Genomic DNA, 20,478 nt, shown 5'->3' with positions numbered 1-20,478 from the left:
TATCTCCTTCAAGTTCTCATTCTTTTTCCCCCAGTCTGTATTTAATTCCATCATGGAGGAAAACTAACTTTCCTTCTGAGCTATCCCAATTCCTCTCTATCCCTCAAGGACCAAGCATCTCTTCTTCCAGAAAAATGACACGGACATGTAGCAACCCCTCTATATTTATAACTTAAGGCACTGTCTCATTCATCCCTTCTTGCCTTTTCCCATCCTGGTTTCTGTTTGCTTGGATCATAAGACTTAACCCTTCTTTGGACTATCTGCCAAAAGATAGAGTTAGCCACACCTGCACTCATGAGGAGTGGCCCTTGCCACAGCCTGAGCACAGTGTAGGCTCTATAACCCTCTAAAGCTTGCCTATTCTTTCTAGGAGTATTTATATTTGAAAAAATTCCTCCAGATTCCAAGTGACTGAGTAAATAATGATAACAAAAGAGGCATTGTCTGAGAGGACAGCTTGGAGAGGTCAATGGCATTTCTTTCCAGTTGCAGACCATGGGTGCTGCCACCTTTAAGGAAGATTGTACTTCCCTGGATTAATTAAAAGGGAGGCCACTTGTGGGAACCTGCTAGAATCACAGGCCAGAAATAAGAAAAGAAAGGCTGCACCAAGGTATGGGGAACCCAGAGAGATGGTGTTTCCTGTAACCATAAGAACATCCCACACATAAGCAGTTTTCCCCAGGTATGTTAGTCAGTGAACCAAGAGAGTCCAGGAGTCTTGGCTAAGAAGAACAAACTTCCAAACGTTAAGAAATCAGGGAAATGCACTGGGAGACAGGGTTTGGGGGCTTAGGGAAAGGTGGAGACAGTGAATGGTCCTGGGATTATAGAAGAAGAGACAGAGCTTCTGAATTACTTCCACAGTTTATTTGTCAAGGAATTGAGATTGATAATATAATGGTTCAGGGAAGAGGGCTGTCAGGTAGGAGACATTGCCCTGGGACCCCTCTTCCTCCCTCCCCCTACTTTCCAGCTGGGACAAGATGATGGTCCCACTGGACATCAAGTAGTATTATTCTGATGCCCCATATCCATTTATTAACCAGTCAGGGTGGTGGTCATGGAAAAAGTAAACGCTGGCGTGGTGGTGGTGGTGACGGGTGTATAGTCCTCAGTGTCAGCCTCTGGAAGAGAGAATGGGTAGGTATTCAGTGGCCACACAGTCTGGTGAAAAACATTTCTTTAAGTATAACAGATCCTCCCAAACTCTGGTGGTAGGCATATTTTCTGTGATTTAGGATATTCGCACACCACGCTTCTCTCACGATGTTTTTTGTTTGCTTGTTTGCTTTAAGCAAGACTCATGCTCAGCACAGAGCCCTATGTGGGTCTTGAACTCACGACCCTGAGATCAAGACCTGAGATGAGATTAAAAGTTAGATGTGTAAACAAATGAGCTACCCAGGCACACTATAGATGTTTTAAGCCCAATGAGTAAAGACACATAAATGTCAGACCTATGGGGTTTGGATAAATCAGGTAGGCCTGCAAGTGGCTTGGAATGGAGGGAGGACAGGGATTGGGGATGGGAGGAAGGGGTGGGGTACCTCAAGTTGGACTGGGTACCAGGACTAGGAAGACATATTCTGTCTGTCCCCTCAGTAGGGAGTCCACGGTCTTAAAAACCAAATGGCAAGAGAGGGGTGCTTCTGAGGTCCTACCATGTTTTCTGACGTTCATGCAGATAGGACCACAGAGAGAATAGCAGCATTCGTAGCCCACACCGCATTGCCAGGCATACTTGCACCTTCTGCCGCACTCGTAGTTACTGGGAAGCCTCAGGCAGTGTCTCGGTTTCAGTTCTACTATAACTGAGAAGGAACACATGAGCAGTGGCTCCAAGAAGATGACTTTTTCTCACTATTATCCACCCCTTTAAAGCCACAGGACTCACTCCATTGGTTTTTCGTCTTCTTCTCTGTGTCCAGGGATCTGGGTGGGCTTTTTTGTTCCTGGAGTCAAAATCCAGCTCCCACCCCTAACAAATCCAGCAACCATAAAATCACCTGCATGCAACTTAACATCACAGGACCTGAGTCCTGAAACCCAATTCCCAGAACAAAGAGTCCCAAGAGATCCTCTTGTCTCTTGCCCTCATTTACAGGGTAGGGGAATGGATCACAGAGAAGAGGAAGAACTGTCTTGTACTTTTCCCTGTCTCATTGAGACAGCCCTCCAAACCTAGCTGCTCCCCAGAAACCTCTGCCGCCAGTTATGGACCCACAACTCCCCCCTCAATTCTGCTGATTTCAATTTTTTACCCCAGTGATTCCAGACTTCTCTTGGTCAAGCACACATTTAACTTCTCCTCTACATGCCCAATGGTCTAAAATACCCAATTCCCTTGACAAAGGGCATATTTCAAGAAATAATTAGTACCCCATTCCCAATTTGGTGCTCATGCTTGGAACTCCTAACTGGAGTCATAAACTCCTAGTGGCTCAGTCTAAGCACCTTCCACCTGGGTTTTGAAACCTGTGGAGGTTTCCACTGCTAAGATCCTCTTTAAAAAAAAAAAATGCCACGTAGCCACCACTGTCCCCACAACACACATAAAAACATCATTACTTGTAACATCAGGAGACCCTCAAACTTGAGAAGTGCACATTCAACTTTCCTCATATCCTGGCTTTAAAAAGGAACCAATGCTTTTATATATGCCAGTCAGTCCCTTTGTTCCTTTTGTTTTATACCCCTTCTTCATTTTGAAGTTCAACCAGAATACCTACCTGAATAAGGAGACTGAGTCTCAGATTTTTCTCTCAGTGTTCCTGCCACTGACATGATGATCACCACACAATACAGTGTGAACATCTGGAGAAACAACCCCTTCATGATGTGAACTCTGGATGTCTGAGTGTGAGCCTGGCAGGAGACCCAGGATTTCACCAGGTCCTGCTGGGGGTAGCGAAGGGCTTTGGGGTGTGGAGTAGAAAACACGTGACTGGTCTCTCACTGCCCCCTCTGGTTCTGCCTCCTCTCCTCCACACACCACTCCTTGGCTGGGCACGGGTGTCTCCTGAGCTACTTGCCTTCTCCTTATGCTTTCTCCTCCTCTCATTGCAGAAATGAATTCTTCATAGCATTATCATTTATTTTAAAATTTGAAAAACAGTGCAAAGTACAAAGAAAAGTATTAAGATATGATCAGCTATCTATTAGCTAGATAGATAATAGTCATCTAGCTTATCACGACAGATAGCTTTAGAGTTTATCTCTCAATAAAAAAAATCATACATATTTCTTGTATTAGTATTTCACTGCATTTTAAAAGCCATTTAAACTATGTGGCAACGAGAAATAATGAAATCTGGCCTTTGTAGCAACGTGGATGGAACTGGAGAGTGTTATGCTAAGTGAAATAAGTCATACAGAGAAAGATATCATATGTTTTCACTCTTATGTGGATCCTGAGAAACTTAACAGAAGACCATGGGGGAGGGGCAGGAAAAAAAAAAAGAGGTTAGAGAGGGAGGGAGCCAAAACATAAGAGACTCTTAAAAATTGAGAACAAACTGAGGGTTGATGGGGGGTGGGAGGGAGGGGAGGGTGGGTGATGGGCACTGAGGAGGGCACCTGTTGGGATGAGCACTGGGGTGTTGTATGGAAACCAATTTGACAATAAATTTCATATTTAAAAAATAAATAAATAAAAGGACTGAAAAAAAAAAGCCATTTAAGAACATAAGCACATGGAAATGCCTTGGAGGCTTAGTTGGTTAAGCGTCCCACTCATGATTTCAGCTCAGGTCATGATCTCAGGGTTGTGAGATTGAGCTGGGAGTCAGTCCCCACCCTGGGCATGGAGCCTCTTAATATCATCTCTCTCTCCCTCCCCCTCCCCCTACCCCACCCCCCTCCATAAAAATTACAACAAAAACAAATCAGTAAATATTAGTAAAAAAAATTTTTTAATCTCCAGACTTATAAATTGATCACAAAATTTGAAGTGGAACAACTTTTGCTAAGCCTGAATTTCCCGAATATTTCCTGTCTTTCATAAGAATTAGGTCCTAATGATACCAGCATATTTCCTATTTAAAGCATAATTAATTTACAATTTTTGTAGATGCACTAGCTTTCTATCACTCGATTCCATTACAGTGATTTTGGGGAGTGAGAGCAGCAAGATGGCTGAACAAGGGCCCCCTGCTTGAATCCTCCCTCTACAACAATTTGGCATCCACCCACACACAAAAGTACCTCTGTGGAAGCTTCAGGATCCAGCTCCTTGCACCAGGGGACCTGGGAGGAATATCCCCCGTGCGTTTGGCCACAGGCATAGAGACCTCAGTCTTGTTACCAGGGACTCTGAAGTGGCCTGTGGACTGGCTGTGTTCCCTCCTCAGCCACAGTCCAGGAGCCAGGGGAGAAGCCTCATTTAGACCATCACCCACACATGACAAGCTTTGTGGAAGTCCAGGCGTGAAACAGAGATGTCCCATCACATTGTTGGAGAGAAAAAGCAATCCAAGTGTGGACACATTGGAGAGGTTAAAAGTCACAGTTTGACTTTACCTGCATCACATCCATCCAGGTTTTTTAAAAAAATCCTCTAAGGAATTGTGCCTGCAAGAATGTTGACATGTCCTCCGTGAACCCAGGCAAGAGGAAGTATATATAGTCCCTGCGGCACACTTTTGCTTGTTCCATGCTCACATTATTTACACATATTGTGCACTATCGATTCATCTTCTGCACATTACTAAGTGAAGACATCTTCTACACAAATTAAACCTTATGAATGAGGTTGGCATGAGCCAAGGGGGACTGGAAAAGCCCACCATATTAGAAGAAAAGTTGCTAAGTGTTCAGCATTTGAGAATGATGAGCACATAAAAGGCCACATGATTCTTCTGTGCACAAGAAAATAATTACTAAAGCTTTGTAGGCTCTAGAAAGCTAGGTGAGTCACCGGAGCATGGCATGATATTTTTGAATGCTGGCAAAATGGCTTCAGTTCTCTTTCCAGTTCTTTGGCTAAATCAGCTCTATTTACATTCCTCACCCAGCCCCGCCCAAATTCTCAGGAATCCGTACAAATCCTCCAGGCAGTTTGGGTTTATCTTTTCTAATGAATTAAGATACTTACTAGTTAAGCCATTGCTTTCCAGCTTTCAATTTCTTGAAAATGCTTATTTCCCATTTCCTCTCCTATTCTCTTCAACCTTGCATATTAGGGTGAGTTTTTTCTTTTATGTCATTCTAGTGAGGTTTTAAGTGTAAGCAGAGAGAAAAAGGATAAAGGTCCCTCTAAATATGCCTATGTCTTAGTTCCAAGAACCAGAACTAGCTGACCTGGAGTGGTGAAGGGGCTTTGCAAATGAGATGAAGGGTAGTGACCTTGAGATGGGGAGGCTGGTGGGTCCAGTGTGACCATGAGTGGATGAAAGCACGGATGTTTCCTGACTGCAGTGGGTTAGAGACCCACAGAATAAGGCGAGACGTGAAGCATGAGGACCCAGTTGGCCTTTGCTGGCTCTGCAGATGGAAGAATGCGGCCCACGCCAAGGAATGTGAGTGGTCTCTAGAAGCTGAAAACAGCCCTCAGCTGACAGCTGGCAAGGGAATGGAGACCTCAGGCTCATAACATCAAGGACCTGAATTCTGCCGACAATCTGAATGGACACAGTCTTGGGTCCTTCCGTCTAGAAAGGAAACGCAAAAAGTAGCACTGCCCTGCTGACATCTTGATTGTAATTGGAAGAGACCCGTGTGGCACTTGTGACCTACAGAGCTGTAAGGTAATAAATTGTGTGGTTTAAGCCCCTAAATTCATGACTTATTACAGCAGCAACAGGAAACAGATATTCATATTCAAATACCCTGTTTAACTGGCAGGCCCAATTTTGTGTTGGGATATCCAGCCTATCTGGATGTTTCTGTTTCTATCCTAACCCACTCCTCCAGCGTTCACCTTGCCCTCCAAGTGTTTATACATTCACAGTGGACGAGAGCCCTTCTTACATATTTACCTTCATTCCTAATTCTGAGGTTGTGGAATGAACTCCATCCTCGTGAGAGCCAAAGCAGAAGCTTTGCCATCTCAAACACAAGACAAACACGGAGAAACAACTTTTCTCTCTCAGTGACCAGTAATGGCTTTGAAAATACTCCAGCCCTCAGATTCATGAGCGTGACTCTGTACTTGCTGGTTAATTTTGTGACCTCTTTTCCCTGGGGAAACAAACCTTACCTGCATGTTCTGGTTTCATGGTCAAAGGGCTTGATGGAAAAACAAGGAACTGCAGAGGAAGAAAAATTGCGACTCGGTTAATATTTTTCAAAATGCTGCACCACAGCACCATTTTATTATTAAGGCCACAAAGTCTTTCCTCATCCAGTTTTGAGCAACACAACATTCCATTTTCCTCTAGTTTGGCTATGGTTCGAATGTTCTTACTTGGATTTGACATTTGAAGTAATTGTCTGAATTTTATTCTTGGGGGAGGGGGGTGTTTCATATCTTGCTTAGTCCTTGTGGGTCATGAGGTGATCTTAGAAGTGGAAACTTCATGTCAAGGACAATGGATCAAAGAGGTGAAGCGGCCTGGATCTTCTATGGTTTGTGGTGTCCCTACACTGGTTCGGGACACCTAATCCTCAGTCTTCCACATGAACAAATATTGACCCGTCCTACTTTAAGCCGCTATTTTCTTTGTGGTTGCTGTCATCATGCATTCGAAACGAATCCGAACTGAAACACCAGCTGAAGTGCATATTAATGGAGAATGGTGGCTTAAGAAGTCTCTATTTTTTTTATTTCTCACGTGCTCTCTCAGGAAGCCTGGTGAGTTGTATGTTACCAAAATGAGGTCGTTAAGAAAGAGAGAGGGGTCGGATCTAGGAACTGGGTGCTCTGATCTTGGAGGAACTGAAGTGCCACCGTGCTGGTGAAGAGAAGTCCCAGTGCTGCTGTGTATGGCCCTGGAGCACAGCATGTTGGTGCAGAGGCTGAAGACTTTCGGAGTTTCCACGGAGGAAAAGCAGCTACTTCCAGGATGCTTAGGATGAGTGACTTCAGCTGCGGGTGCATTCTTTGGCTCTACCCTTGTACCGCCCGATGTGCTCCCATTCTGTCCCAAGTAGAAAGAGGAAAAGGTGACAAAAAGTATACAGTTCTGGTATTCTGATTGTCAAGGAGCTAACTGTCCCCCTTAAAAGGATTTCCTTTTTGGAATGCCCCGGATGAACTGAATGAAATTCCTTCCAGTAGTCAAAGGGAGGAAAATAGGAGATGAAAGCCAAAGCTCCAAATGTAAGCAACTGCTCGCCTGGGGCAACACATCTTCTCTCCCTTCCACCTCTCCACGACTCAGGATTGCATTAAGCAATCTCTTGCAAAAAGGTATCTTCTATTCAGTTTTCAGAGCTTCACCTGTGTCTGCTGTTTCTTAAAAATAACCAGTTTAAAATAATGAATATGCCATAGAGGCAGATCTTTCAGTTGGCAAAATTTTCTCCCCTTCATAAGAGACATTTACACGCATGAGGGAAGTCTCCATTTGTAAGCCTGTCCTCCTCTCTGGATGTGGAAGAGAAGGATGACTTTCAGCCCCTAGAAAGTCTTTATCAAGGGAGCCTGCAGCAGAAATCTGCATAACGACCATGCCTTTGTCCACTGTGCCTTTCCTGGTGACTTCCCATAACGGGCCTTCCCTTTCCTTTCCACATCTTTTGTCTTCAGCTGAAGATGTCATTGGAGGAGATGGCTTGGGCCACTTGGGGGAGTTCCTAAGTTTTCCTGGTCTCTCCCAGGTATACTGGAGGTATACATGTTGGGAAACTTGTTTGTTTTTCTCCTGCTAATCTTTGATTGCAGTGGCAGGGGGGGTCGTGGGGGGGGGTCTCAGACAAGAACCCAGAAGGGGAGAGGAAAAGGCACTTTTTCTCCCTATACTATCCTGGATACCCAAGAGGACAATACCTTCTTCCTTCCCTCATCCTTCTGTTGGGTGTCCCTAACCTCTTGTTTTTCTTGACTTCTTTTGTCATGAAGGAATAACCACTTTCACTCAATCGAGCTCCAGGTCACCCTTATCCCTGAACGTCAAGACGAAGCCCCACTCCTGAAGGATGTTTGCCTGAGCCGCTGAGTCCTTGTGCCTTTTCCTTACTCTGAGCTCTAAGGCACTAACCAGTGTTCTGTTAGGCCTTAATCCTTGCTGGCCTCAGTCTTTGCTGTATCACATCGTGGAACCTTTCCTTGGCCTCCACCGCTGATCAGTGTGATCTGCTGACTCAGCCCCTCTAAATGAATATATACTGTCCTCTGGATCAGGAAGAGGCACAGATATGAATACATCCTAGGGACTTTATAATCCCCTCATCCAAGGGAAGTTATATCTCTAAACGATCTTCAAGGGGAGCTTGGATGGCTCAGTCATTTAAGCATCCGACTCTTGATTTGGCTCAGGTCATGAGTTTGTGGTTCGTGAGATCGAGCCCTGCCTTGGGCTCTGTGCTGGCAATGGGGAGCCTGCTTGGAATTGTCTCTCTCTCTCTCTCTCTCTCTCTCTCTCTCCCTCTCTGACCCTGAAATAAATAAATAAACATTAAAATGGTCTTCAAGATACTAATGGCAGAATATAATATGACATATATTATATTTGAATTTAATCTAAGGGAACACTATGGGCCAGAAGCCTGCCTGGCATTACCAGACATGTCAGGATATGACTCATATTACCCACGTAAAACTACCATGCAGACACAACAGGCAGGAATAAGAGGATATAAGGAGGCAGAAGGAGGGACGATTCTGGAAGCTGAGTGCCCGCCTTGAGGGCAGGACCACCTTCTCTAATGAGAGGAGCCACCAGCTTTCCAGGGGGCGCTTGTTCCATTTTGCAGTGATGTGGAGGCCAAGGTCTTGGGTCTTGCTTGAGGAGTTTGGCTTTGCCTAAGTAGACAGGTCAGAGACCACCCTGTGTTCACGAACTCCTGCTTTCTGTTCTCCTTGGGCATACAGCGAGACTATATTTCCCAGTCTCCTTTGCAAATAAGGGACCACATGACCACATTATGGCAAATAGCACGTGGATGGAGCAGAGCTCCACTTCTAGGCCTGGCTCTTAAAAACCTTCTGCAGGAGCTTCCACGCAACCTTCTCCCATCTGTTGGCTGGATGCAGAGGAGGCTCTGGGAGATGATGGCGTTATAGATAGAAAGATGTATGGTGCTTGAATCATGCATGGCATGGGGGTGTTCGCCAACCACCCGCAGTGAAATCTATTGTGAATGAGAATAAGCTTTGTGTTTACTGACATTTTTCTAAATCTCTGCATTGTTGCTACAGCCGTGAGTCTACTGAATAACTGGGAAGGCAGACTAACTGGGTTGTCTATAACCCGTAGTGGGGTGGGAAGAACAGTTCGATCACTGTGAAGAGACAAATGGAACCACAGGAATGGAGTATAACACACTGCAGAGCCCTCGGGTTGGTTGTCAGTTTATTTGGCTGAGACTTGAAACTTCTCAGGACAGAGAGATCAAGGGGAGAATAGAATGGTCCTCAGCCAGGGCAAGGGAATAACTCAACAGGTAGCCAGGCAGCACTCTTCTTAGACTACATAGGCATCCTCTAGCCCACATCAGTGGTGGGGCAGCTAGAGCCTAGAGGTTTAGCATGGATTTAAAGGGTTCTCTGGAAGAGAAAAGTCAGGTGGTTAAAAGTCAGGGAACACCCATTCCCAAACTTAACAACACCCCTGGCCCCGGTTAATGGGAAAAGGAATTTGTTCTGTAATTCAGGGGTTACCCACTTTTAAGCAATTTCTCCCAAGAAGTTTGCCAATTCATCACACAGGTGGAGACTGGGTCTTGTGGGCCTGCCTGAGACAAGGGGCCCACACAGAGGCCAGACTAAAGAGTCCATAATCGGGGCCTTGGACAAAGGAGGGATGAATAACTGATGGGTGACCTTTTGGGGGAACTGAATGAGAAGGGAGAAAAGTAGAGCCCCCCATGTTTGTGTCTTGATTTATTTTGCCCTGAATGTCAGCCTAGGTACAGAGATAGTAGGGCATGGACTTATGCTGCCTGTTTCTTTGTCCGGGATTTGGGTGACTTCTGTTCCAGGTCCCACCTTCTGAATGAGGGTGACCAGTAGTGAGGAAGCATATCTAGGCCCGACCTTGCCACTCCAAACAACTCACTCATTGTCCAAGCAGATGTTTCCACAGAAGGTCCAGCAGCATGTATGATTGGGAGATAAACACTCCTGTAATCTAGTGCACCTCTTCTCACAGTACTGTAACAGAGGCTGTATCCAGCACTGCTCGACCACTGTTCTTCCAACTGAAACTGAGACGATAGATGTTGGCAGATCCACCCACCCACAACTTAGAGAAGAAACCCTTCTCAAGCTTAACTATCCCCAAGCTCTGGAACCTGAGCTTGAAGTCACAAACAAAACATTTCTCTGCATTTTAAGAAAATCCTTTTCTTGAGTTCTAGTTGTGTCTGTTCACAGGAGACCATTCTTGCATGCCATGCCTTCCCTCTCTCCCCACATCCCTACAGCACTGCAGGCATTTGGGTCCTCCCCAAGCTCCCTAAAGATAGGACCCAGGACAGCCTCATCATCTAATGGCACCACTTCACCAAGTCTATTCTCATGGGACGTTGGATTTCAGGGCCTGCAATATACTGTAGCTCCAATTTCCACACCCAGTTTGCAGAATGGAAGACTGAGCTGGAGGAGAATAGGCACCTATACTTCCTCTTGTCTATTTGCTTCCTTGCTGGTACCACCTAAGCACTCAGCCTCTCCCCAGATTCCCAGTACCCTCCTTTTACTATCCCCATTTTATCCTCTGACCCCAAACTTAGACTCTAAGGATCCCTTATTAGTTTTTTCCAGTTTTCATATTCTAAGGAAATAATATTGCCCTTTTGGTATTCATCAAAGGCACAGAGATTCCGAAAAGAAGGGCTCAGAGGGAAGCTCTGTGTTGGTGCTTCCCCTACCTAAGGTAGTCTACCTTTGTCAAATATCATTTCCCACAAGCTTATGGAATGGACTTATGGACTGAACTATGTTCCCTTTCCATATACCCATGATGGTTGCTTTCAGAGATGAGAGGGGGAGCATGGAGGGGCACTTGATTGGCAACATCCAACCAAAATCTTTCTTGGGTGTCTCAGCTCTAAGGAGGGTTGGGATCCGGGAAAGGTGGTCCCTGAATCAGCTACACCAGACATCCCGGACCTGGGCAGAGACCCCTCCTCCCTTGCCATACCACCTACAAAATGTCTTGTTCCTGAGGCCTCCCAGCACAGGCAGAGGCATCACAACCCCATAGATGATCACGTTGAGTAGGAGAACCCAGGGCTTCATGGTAGTAGTCTCTATGCGTGTTTGGGTTAAGTTCTGGTCTTCTCCCAATGCTGCCAGAGGTACAACAGGAATTAAAGAGAGTAGGATCGGAAAGAGAGAGAACATGCTTATGAATATTGGGTTATTCTTTCTCCTACTGTCCCTTTACACCCTCTGTCACCCAACAACATATCAAACTAGCCATTGGCTTCGCAAGGCTACTTCCCCATCTCACATTACAGCTACTTCCTTTGCAAAATTTTTTCGTTTAAAAGTGCATTGCGAGAAAGAATGAAGTCTGGCCATTTGTAGCAACATGGATGGAACTAGAGGGCATTATGCTAAGTGAAATAAGTCAGGCAGAGAAAGACAGATACTATATGTTTTCACTCATATGTGGATCCTGAGAAACTTAACAGAAGACCATGGGGAAGGAAGGGGAAGGGGGGAAAAAAGTTACAGAGAGGGAGGGAGGCAAACTATAAGAGGGTTGTTGGGGGGTGGGGGAAAGGGCAAAGTGGGTGATGGGCATTGAGGAGGGCACCTGTTGGGATGAGCACTGGGCGTTGTATGGAAACCAATTCAACAATAAATTATATTTAATAAAAAATAAAAATGCATTGCGTTTTCTGATTAAAAATCGATAAATCTTCAGTTTGTATAACTAGTCAAACAACAAAAAATATAAGAAGGAAATAGATAGGCATTCGTAATTGCACCACCCAGAGATAACCAGTGTATGTGTATCCTTTTTGTTGCCCTCAATATTTTTATGAACCTGGATAATAGAACCCACCAAGTGTCCTGAATATTTTTTTTTTTACTTCAGAACATATGTAATAGGATAATATAATGGAAGTGTTAGTCTAGACGCTATGACAGAGTGCCAGAGTGAACTCAAAATGAGTTAAGAGAGATGGGTTACTCAGTAGGTCTTGAGAAAGTTGACAGCCAAGAACGGGTCAGGGACCTCTTAAACTTTGATCTAATCAGATGACCCAAAGTTAAAGGAGTTGTAGAGAGGCCTTCAACGATTTTATTGGTACAAAGCTCTGCTCGGGAAGCAGGGAAGCTGTCTTCTAATTCCAAGTTGAGAGAAAAGGCTTTGTGGATACTACTCATAGAGCTTACTGTGTGTCCCAGAAGTTTGTAGGGATACCATAGATCTGAGTCATGATTGAAGGCTCTAAAGGGTGAGGGATCTGGCCAGAATGGCCTTTAGTAGCAGAGAAGAGGGCTGCAGTTGGGGCACATCTAAATTGTAAATGGCCAGATAGTGTTTTGTGTCTGCAGCGAACCCTTGGAATCTCCCACGAAAAGGCGCCAGCAGCACAAAGCCAGCTTAGGATAGCATCTACTGTGTGAGAGCTGTCCTACTTCCTCCTGTTGGTTCTCCCTGCCTCTACTCTCTAAGAAGCAGAAAAGTTTTTTAGCCAGATGGGGGTGACAGAACAGAATCACAAAGAGCCCAAGCTAGAGCTTCTGAGGGAGGAGCGAGTTCACAGTTCTCAACAATTGGTGGAGTTGTGGTTCGTTACATGGATCTGCACATTTAACTATTAGGTTGAGATGTTTTGTGACTGAGCAGTCACACAAAAGGTGGGGCTCCTGCCTACATTTTCCAGGAGGAGAAAAGAAACAACTAGCCATTCTGAATGAAGAATACACACAAGGGAGACAAAATAATATGATCACATCACACAAGTCATGCCAACAAGCCAACTATAAATATCACGATCAATCCCCCAGAGATGGTTAAGGAAACTGTTAAGGAAAAAAGAGTGAAGCAGAAGATGAAAGAGCCTGCTGACAACTGGCAGCTGAGGGGTGGGGGGAAGATAATTACCAGTCAATTTTCCCAGTGCTCTACTGTCTGCCCCCTTTAACCTTTATCTTCTGCTTTGCCGTCCTGAAACCAGAAAGGAAGGAAAACAAAAGAGCCCAAGGAAAGATCAAAATTCTAATGTTATGATCGCATCGTCACAGGTAATGATTGTCCTTGTCCCTGAAAGTCTTTATATTTGCTCAGAAGTTTTCAACCAAGCAGAAGAGAGTCCTCTGCACTGTCCAGTATGGTGGCCCTTCCCATATGTGACTATTTTAAGTCAACTTAAAATTCAGCTTCCAGTCCTTTCAAGCATTCCGTAGCCACACGTAGCTAGTGGCTATTACATTGGGCAGCTCAAACATCAAACATTTCTATCATCACATAAAATGCTACTGAAAAACGCTGCTCTAGACGAATCAACCAAAATGCCTCTGCTCAAAAGCAAGCGTAAGTCATACAGATCCTTTAAAAGGTGCAAAATGTTTCCAAGGGGCCTTTGAAAACTTACTCTCCTTTCAGAATAAGTGAAATTTAGAAGCTGGAAAAATGCAAGTTTTAGGCATGTGAATCTTTGGCACGCTGACTTTGAGCAGGTTGGATTTAGGAGACCTGAAGGGAAGAGGAGAGAAGGAGATTGTGGGGAGAAACAAAGGAGAGCAGCTTTAAATGTAAAAGATCAGATGCTGGGGGGACTTCCACCCTTAGGTGCTTACATCTGCGCTCCCACATTCTCCATTCAGAAACTGTGTCCCTGCCAGCCTGCCTCAGCACGGCTTGATGAAGGAAAACTGCCAAGGGAAGGCACTGGGGCTCATTTGCCATGGGGCAGTGTTTACCAGAGGATACAACCTGACTGGTGAAGCTCCAGGGCAAAGGCAAACTATCTTCGAGCACGACAGGTTTCCAGAAATCCTATAAATCACTCACGTTGTCTGCACAAGCACGCCAGCTCAAGGTGGCGGGCTGTCCGATTTTGAGCCTGGCTCAGGCTGTTTCTGTGGTCCTCTGAGGGCATCGGCACACGGCAAGAGAAACACGCAATGCGACGCTCCGTCCTCCACTTACAGGTGGGGATCTGAGGTAGGAGGTAGCTGGGTGAAGGTGAGCACGCACTGGGGTAGAGCTGGGGTCCTGGAAACTGCCTTTTGCACAAAGAAGGAGGAAGACTGGTGCACAGTAAATCCAAAGCCATGGGTTCCATGCAGCTATTTATTTGTATCTAAAAAAGCACTCTCCACCTAAGTTTTCCAGAACTTTGAGATCTGTTCATTGACGAGGCCTTGCGCTTAGTCCAGTTTTCTGCGTTCCTTACTTGCCCTTAAAGGGTGTTGACGATCCTGGGGATGTCCTATCCCTTCTTCGCACACCTCAGGTGCCCTCACTGAGCCAGAGAAGAGAAATATAATCACGCCCAGGCTGGGCACTACTCACATAGAGAATTCTGGGCGACTCTTTGGGCATCTTTTGAGACAGAGTGTAGGGTGATGACAAGGCCCCTGGGCATCGCAAAGACCCAGAACTACTGCGCCCCTCGGAATTCAGGGTCCTCGGCTTTCCAGATAATGTTTAAGAGGAGAAAGTGTTAGATTTAGTTAGAGTCAGCGGTACGGGTGTCTTGTTTCACATCTGCCCCTTTTATTTGTGTGACCTCAGACAGGTATGTCACCTCTCTCCCAATTTTCTTATTTGAACACCAGAGACAACATCCCCATCTCACAGAAATGGTGTCGACACCACGTGGGCCGGGAACTCCTCCAAGAAGCCACAAATAAAATGTCATGCCTCAAGGCCCTTACCCCCACCTACCTCTGAAGGTGTCTGAGGTGAGTGTCTGCAGTAACTGGCTGAAAGCTCTTTTATGTGACCACTTCCACCCGGGGAGCGGGAGGGGAGGTAGTGGCTTGGAATGGGGGGAGAGGAGCAGGAAAACAAAGTTCAAAGGCCCGGAACTTAATGGTGATTGGGTTGTGGCAGATCTGTAAGTTCTACCCAGGAACTACACGGTGGCCGTATCACAGACTCTTTCCTCTGATATTCTCCCATTCCAAAGTATCGGATTTTCTTTGATGTGAGCAGCACCTCCTGTAAGCTGGGAGGAACGCTGTGTACCCGAGTCAGCTCTGGCCACCTAAGCAGACCCAAGTCTAGACTCTTTCTGTGGCGCATCTGATTCTACCCAAAGGTGGGGAGTGAAGGGCAGTTTGTACAACTATTTGCCTTGGACTTGCTTTGTGCTAATAAGGTCCCACCCTCCTCTGTATTGATTCTCTTTTGCTCTTTCAGGCATCACACTGTCTCCCACCAAATGCCCTGGGGGTCGTATGTGGATACAAAGAGACTGTGTAGGAAGGACTTTAGGAAAGACAGATGACCACCCAGCAAATGAGGGAAGGGAAGTGACGGAATCTTGGCAGTTTGTGAGGTGAGGGGTGGGGGGATCTGCTCACCAAATATCAGAGAGGAGCAGTATATTGGGCACTCGTACCCATGACTTGGAGCTGATTAGACAAAAGAGAAGAGTCAGGTGGGCAGGGGCCAGGGCTCCCGAGGAGCAGACCTCCTTCTTGCAAACTCTGTCTCCAGGAATATTTCCTACACTGTCTGGAGACACCCATATACAAGTGATGTGCCCCAGGATGTGTCGGGTGCATCGAGCAGTGGGATTCCAGGGACTTGGCTGAGGAGGGTGGACTGTATAGAGACAAAGGGCAGAATTTGGGGACCTGGGTACAAATGTGTGGGAGCAAACTGAAGGGAACTTTGAGGGGGACTGCAAATGGTGCCAAACCTAAAGCTACTGAATTATGGATTCCCAAGTCCTTGCTTTCTATGGTAGGAAAACGATGTTCTGTACAGGGCAATCACAGCCCTGCCCTGGGTCTGGCCCAGATGTTAGGGGCCCTTCGGGGTCTGTTTGAGGAGCACCGTCGCTGAGAGTGCCAAGGAGCTTCCTCCCAGGATTCTTGCCACTCTTGGTTCCGGATCACGCAGATGGGTATGCAAAAAAGCTGTGTAGAATTTAGGAAAACAGCAGGCTCTGGCTGTCACTATCCGTATATTTTATACACACAGGCACACATACGCACAGTGGATATACACACACATATATAAACACACACACATTTTTACACACATATATAAACACCCCTCATATACATACACACATGCACACACAGACGTACAAACACACATATGTTTACACACACCCATATGGGCACAGATGGATGTATAGGTACACACACGTTATTATGTATGTATACATATTATTATACGATTATATATACACATATACACACATATATTACACCTGTATATAATACTTGCTCATGTATTTCCGATCCATAGTGTGCCTATGTTTTCTTCTACAGCTGCAAGGTTGTGTTGTTGGTGCCTGCTCTCATAGTCTCCGTTCCCGAGCTCTCCATATATCCTAGAAATCGATTACTCCACATGCATTTGCATTTTCAAATGGATATATAATTGACATATAACATTATGTTAGTTTCAGGTATACAGAATAATGATTCAAAATTGGTGTAGTGAAATGATCATCACAATAAATCTAGCTAACAGTCATCACCACACTATTACACATTTGTTTTCCTTGTGATGAGAGCTTTTAAGATCTAGTCTCTTAGGAGTATTGTCTACACTGTCTACACAGTATTGTTAACCACAGTCACCATGCTGCACAGTACATCCCCAGGACTTACTCATTTCATAACTGGAAGTTTGTGCCTTTTGAACACATTTTGTTCACACCCTACCTTCCACCTCTGACAACCACCGAATTGTTCTTCGCACGCGTGAGTTTGGGCTGTCTTTGTTTTCTACTCACATATAAGTGAGATCATACAGCGTTTGCATTTTTAAAGGGATCCAGTCTCCAGAGAAAAAAATGGCTGCTCGTGGAAATGTAAGCATCACTTAGGAATTCTTTTTGGATAGGAATCCTTTTTGGATAGTTGGCCTCAGGGTTAAGGGTGAGGGTTGAGTGTCTTGGGCTAAAACTATCCCACCCAGGAAAAGTTGAAAGAGGACACAGTTTGTGGAGATCTTCCCGCAGCCACTAGGATGAACAAGTAGAGAAGAGGAGGCAGGTGAGAAAGGAAAGGCTGAGGGACTCCCCCTAAGGGAGTAGGTCGTGGAGCCTATCGACAGGAAGAAATAAGTTGAAGGACAAGGTAGAGTAATTGACTCTCAACCTCATAGGATGAGAAAAGGTCCCTGGAGCAGACTTCACCTCCTCCCTGCAGAAAACCAGAACAAATTCCCCCACATTGTCTGTTCTTTAAGAGCGTAGACATAGTTCATTTGAAATGGCTGTTTTGGGGTTCCTGTACGTCTACTCCTGGCTATGCCTCCAATCCACGTGGAGTCAGCGGATCTGCTTGCATAAGCATGAGAGTCCCACTGACTCCTGGACCAAAAGGTTTTTCTTCTAAGAGTCCAATTCCAAGGCTGGGTCTTAATACCCAGTATAAACTAAGAGGTAAGAGACTTCTTTTGGTCCTTGTTTGTGCGGGGCTTGCTATGTGTGGTTGGGAAGGGAGAATGGAGAGAAGACCAATGTTACATTGAGCACTTGCTGTGTGCCAAGTAGTATGAAGGTGCTTATAGATGGCATTTTATTTCATCCTCACAGCGGAGGTGCCAAGAAATAATGAGTAAACGAAGTCTATAAAGGTCATAGTATAGTCCCAGTATTACAAAGCTGGCAAACATTGGAATCAGGATTCCACTCCTCATCTGCTTTAGCACAAGCACAAAACCTAAGGACATTCCTCTGCTACTCAATTTTTTATAGCCAATAGAGGGCTGATTCCCCACAACATCTCCTGATTTACGCTGTGGTGCCTTTCAAAGTTTGAGGAAATTGACAGTCATCCTCTGTTCAGTTCAACATGATGCAAACATGTTTAATTACAAATCTCATTCTCCTTCTGTTTGTGTCTCCAAGTATGTGTGTGTCTATACAGGTAAACATGTATATATATGTGCATTTATTTATTTATACTTGAAATAACTCTTATACCCATAAATTCTACCTCTCTTATATTAGTCTAAAAACTAAAAGGTTTATGGTTGAAAATGCCCAACATAATATTGTCTAGATAATCAGTAATTAGAACAAGGCAAATGCTTGACAATAGACAAGTTTTTAAAATTTTTCAATGTTTATTTATTTTTGAGAGAAAGACACAGAGCAGGAACAAGGAAGGGGCAGAGAGAGGGAGACACAGAATCCAAAGCAGGATCCAGGCTTTGAGCTGTCAGTGCAGAGCCTGACCTGGGGCTTGAACCCACAAAACTGTAAGTTCATGACCTACACTGAAGTCGGACACTTAACCAACTGAGCCACCCAGGCACCCTGACAATAGATATTTATCTTAAGTTAGACATGTGTAATTATGGAAAACCACACTGGGGAATACTTTCCTGATTAGATGAGGGTGGGACCAGATGGGTAACAAAAGGTCAGTTGTTCTAAATGTGAGAAAACAATAGATACTTTATGTTAAATATGCAAAAAAATAGAATGGTAATGCAAACAGGCACAGGTTAATTCTCTGCAGTTAGATTATGACAATTCTTAAAAATTATACCTTCTTCCCTCTTTCTGTGAATCATCTTATCATTAGAAAGTAGGAAATATTGTTTGCAAAGGAGAGAGTAAATCATGTAAGAGGAGGAGTCATCTGAAGAGTCTAAGTCCCAGAGAACAGGCCATGGTAAGGGCTGGCAAAGAGGAGGAGGGTAAAGCCTCCTTGTCTGGCCAGTGGAAGCAGGGAGGAGCCCAGGACAAGCACCCAGAGACTCCCAAACTGAGAGCTGTCCACTCCGGCCAGAGTCATGCCAACCCAGGCTCTCCTGCCCATCCTGCTCCTCTCTGTGTTGCTGCCGCTGCTACAGGTCCAGGGAGGGCACCGTACACTGAACAGGATGCAGAGTAGGTGATGGACTAAGGGGGTGGGGAGAGAAAGGGGCCAGGAGAGGCTGTGTCCCGTCTGGGGAGGACCTGGAAATTGGAACCTTAAATCACACCCTACTCTGACCACAGCACTATGAAGATTCTGGGTCTTTCCAAACGATAGCCCTCTGGCCCCTTTACCCAGCACCGGGAACACTGATGGGGGTGGAGGGGGAAACTTTGTCTTTTGATTCACCATTCGAAGTACCCAGACACAAATGGTACACAGAGCAGTGTACCCTCATCAGGGCTGAGAATCACTTGGGGACACCGAACCACTATTCTTGGATTTCTGCCCATATGTGACCTGTAAGCATCCAGAGATATTGATGGGGGTGGGTACAGAATGAAAGGGCCCTGGGAAAGTAAGTTTTGGAGTGTCCAGGGTCAAGTCAAAGTTCTCATCAGAGGGACCAGGATGATGGCAGTGGAAGGGAAATAGTGCAAGTGGTATTTTCTGGGAAGGGGCAGGGGTCCTGGACACAGTGACAGGCACAGGAGAGGGGGGGAAGGTGACAGGTCATCTTCCTCTCTGGACCCTGCAAATTCTGGGGAGTGAGTGGCTCTGCAGGATGTCTCAGACTTTGCTGAGTTTCTTATAGTGTAGATTCTATGGGGGTGACTTCACCAAGACCATGACTAACTTGGGAGACAGGTTCCTGGCTGCAGAGAATGCAGAGGGCCCAGGAAGGCCAGGCATTGATCTGTTGGCTAGAGTGGAGGGATATAGGATTTAAGATACTACCAATCACCAGGATTGGGTGTAAAGGGCAGAAAGTGAGTGCCTTGAAAAGTCCAAGAGCTTCATAAATGGGACCTGGGTACTGGGGTCTTTGGGGAGGCTTTAAGCTTGAGACACAGGATCTCTAGGGGTCTGGTTCCACTGACTCTGCTCCTGCTCTGTTTCAGAAATAGAGCAGTTCAATGAAGTCAAGGTTTGTGAAAAGCACACCAACATATATATGTGCAGACGTCCATGTGAATATCACCAAGATTGTCAAGCAAATAACATATGCTGTTCAACCTTCTGTGGGAATATCTGCATGACACTCTAGGGAGTGGGTGAGGGGGATGGGCTGTGCACCCTGCTCCCCTAACCCTCTAGGCAGACCAACACCAGGACCGCAGATCCCTGGCACCAGGATGTCAAGAGGAATGCACCCTCCCTCCTGTCTGAACCGCTTGTTCCTGTCAAATAAACCAGCACAAATGTTCACAGACCTGCCTGTTTTACTCCCTGTGCCTGTAAGCATTGAGGACCCAGTGCAGACCCTTTCTCTGAGTCCGGGGCTCTGATCTCTCTCCCCTTGTCATGCTTCTCTATTTTCTCTCCCATCGGCCCCTGCTCCCCTG

At 45.6% G+C, this 20,478-nt stretch overlaps 2 protein-coding genes across 2 annotated transcripts; one reads left to right on the top strand and one right to left on the bottom strand.

Moving 5' to 3' along the window:
- Nucleotides 1-9,371: 9,371 nt before the first annotated feature.
- On the bottom strand, nucleotides 9,372-11,410 carry WFDC9 (WAP four-disulfide core domain 9). Its single transcript, XM_032592738.1, has 3 exons — nucleotides 11,257-11,410; nucleotides 10,164-10,311; nucleotides 9,372-9,652 (listed from the first exon to the last, which is right to left on the bottom strand). Exons 1-3 carry the CDS (start codon nucleotides 11,345-11,347, stop codon nucleotides 9,622-9,624), a joined length of 270 nt encoding a protein of 89 aa, XP_032448629.1. The 5' UTR covers nucleotides 11,348-11,410; the 3' UTR covers nucleotides 9,372-9,621.
- Nucleotides 11,411-18,831: 7,421 nt separating this feature from the next.
- On the top strand, nucleotides 18,832-20,180 carry WFDC10A (WAP four-disulfide core domain 10A). Its single transcript, XM_030308959.1, has 2 exons — nucleotides 18,832-19,104; nucleotides 20,035-20,180. The coding sequence occupies exons 1-2, from the start codon at nucleotides 19,008-19,010 to the stop codon at nucleotides 20,178-20,180; spliced, it is 243 nt and encodes an 80-aa protein (XP_030164819.1). The 5' UTR covers nucleotides 18,832-19,007.
- The last annotated feature ends 298 nt before the right edge of the window (nucleotides 20,181-20,478 follow it).

Source organism: Lynx canadensis, chromosome A3, assembly GCF_007474595.2.
Source record: "Lynx canadensis isolate LIC74 chromosome A3, mLynCan4.pri.v2, whole genome shotgun sequence".
Lineage (NCBI taxonomy): Eukaryota > Metazoa > Chordata > Mammalia > Carnivora > Felidae > Lynx > Lynx canadensis.
This window is presented reverse-complemented; position numbering and strand designations above follow the sequence as displayed.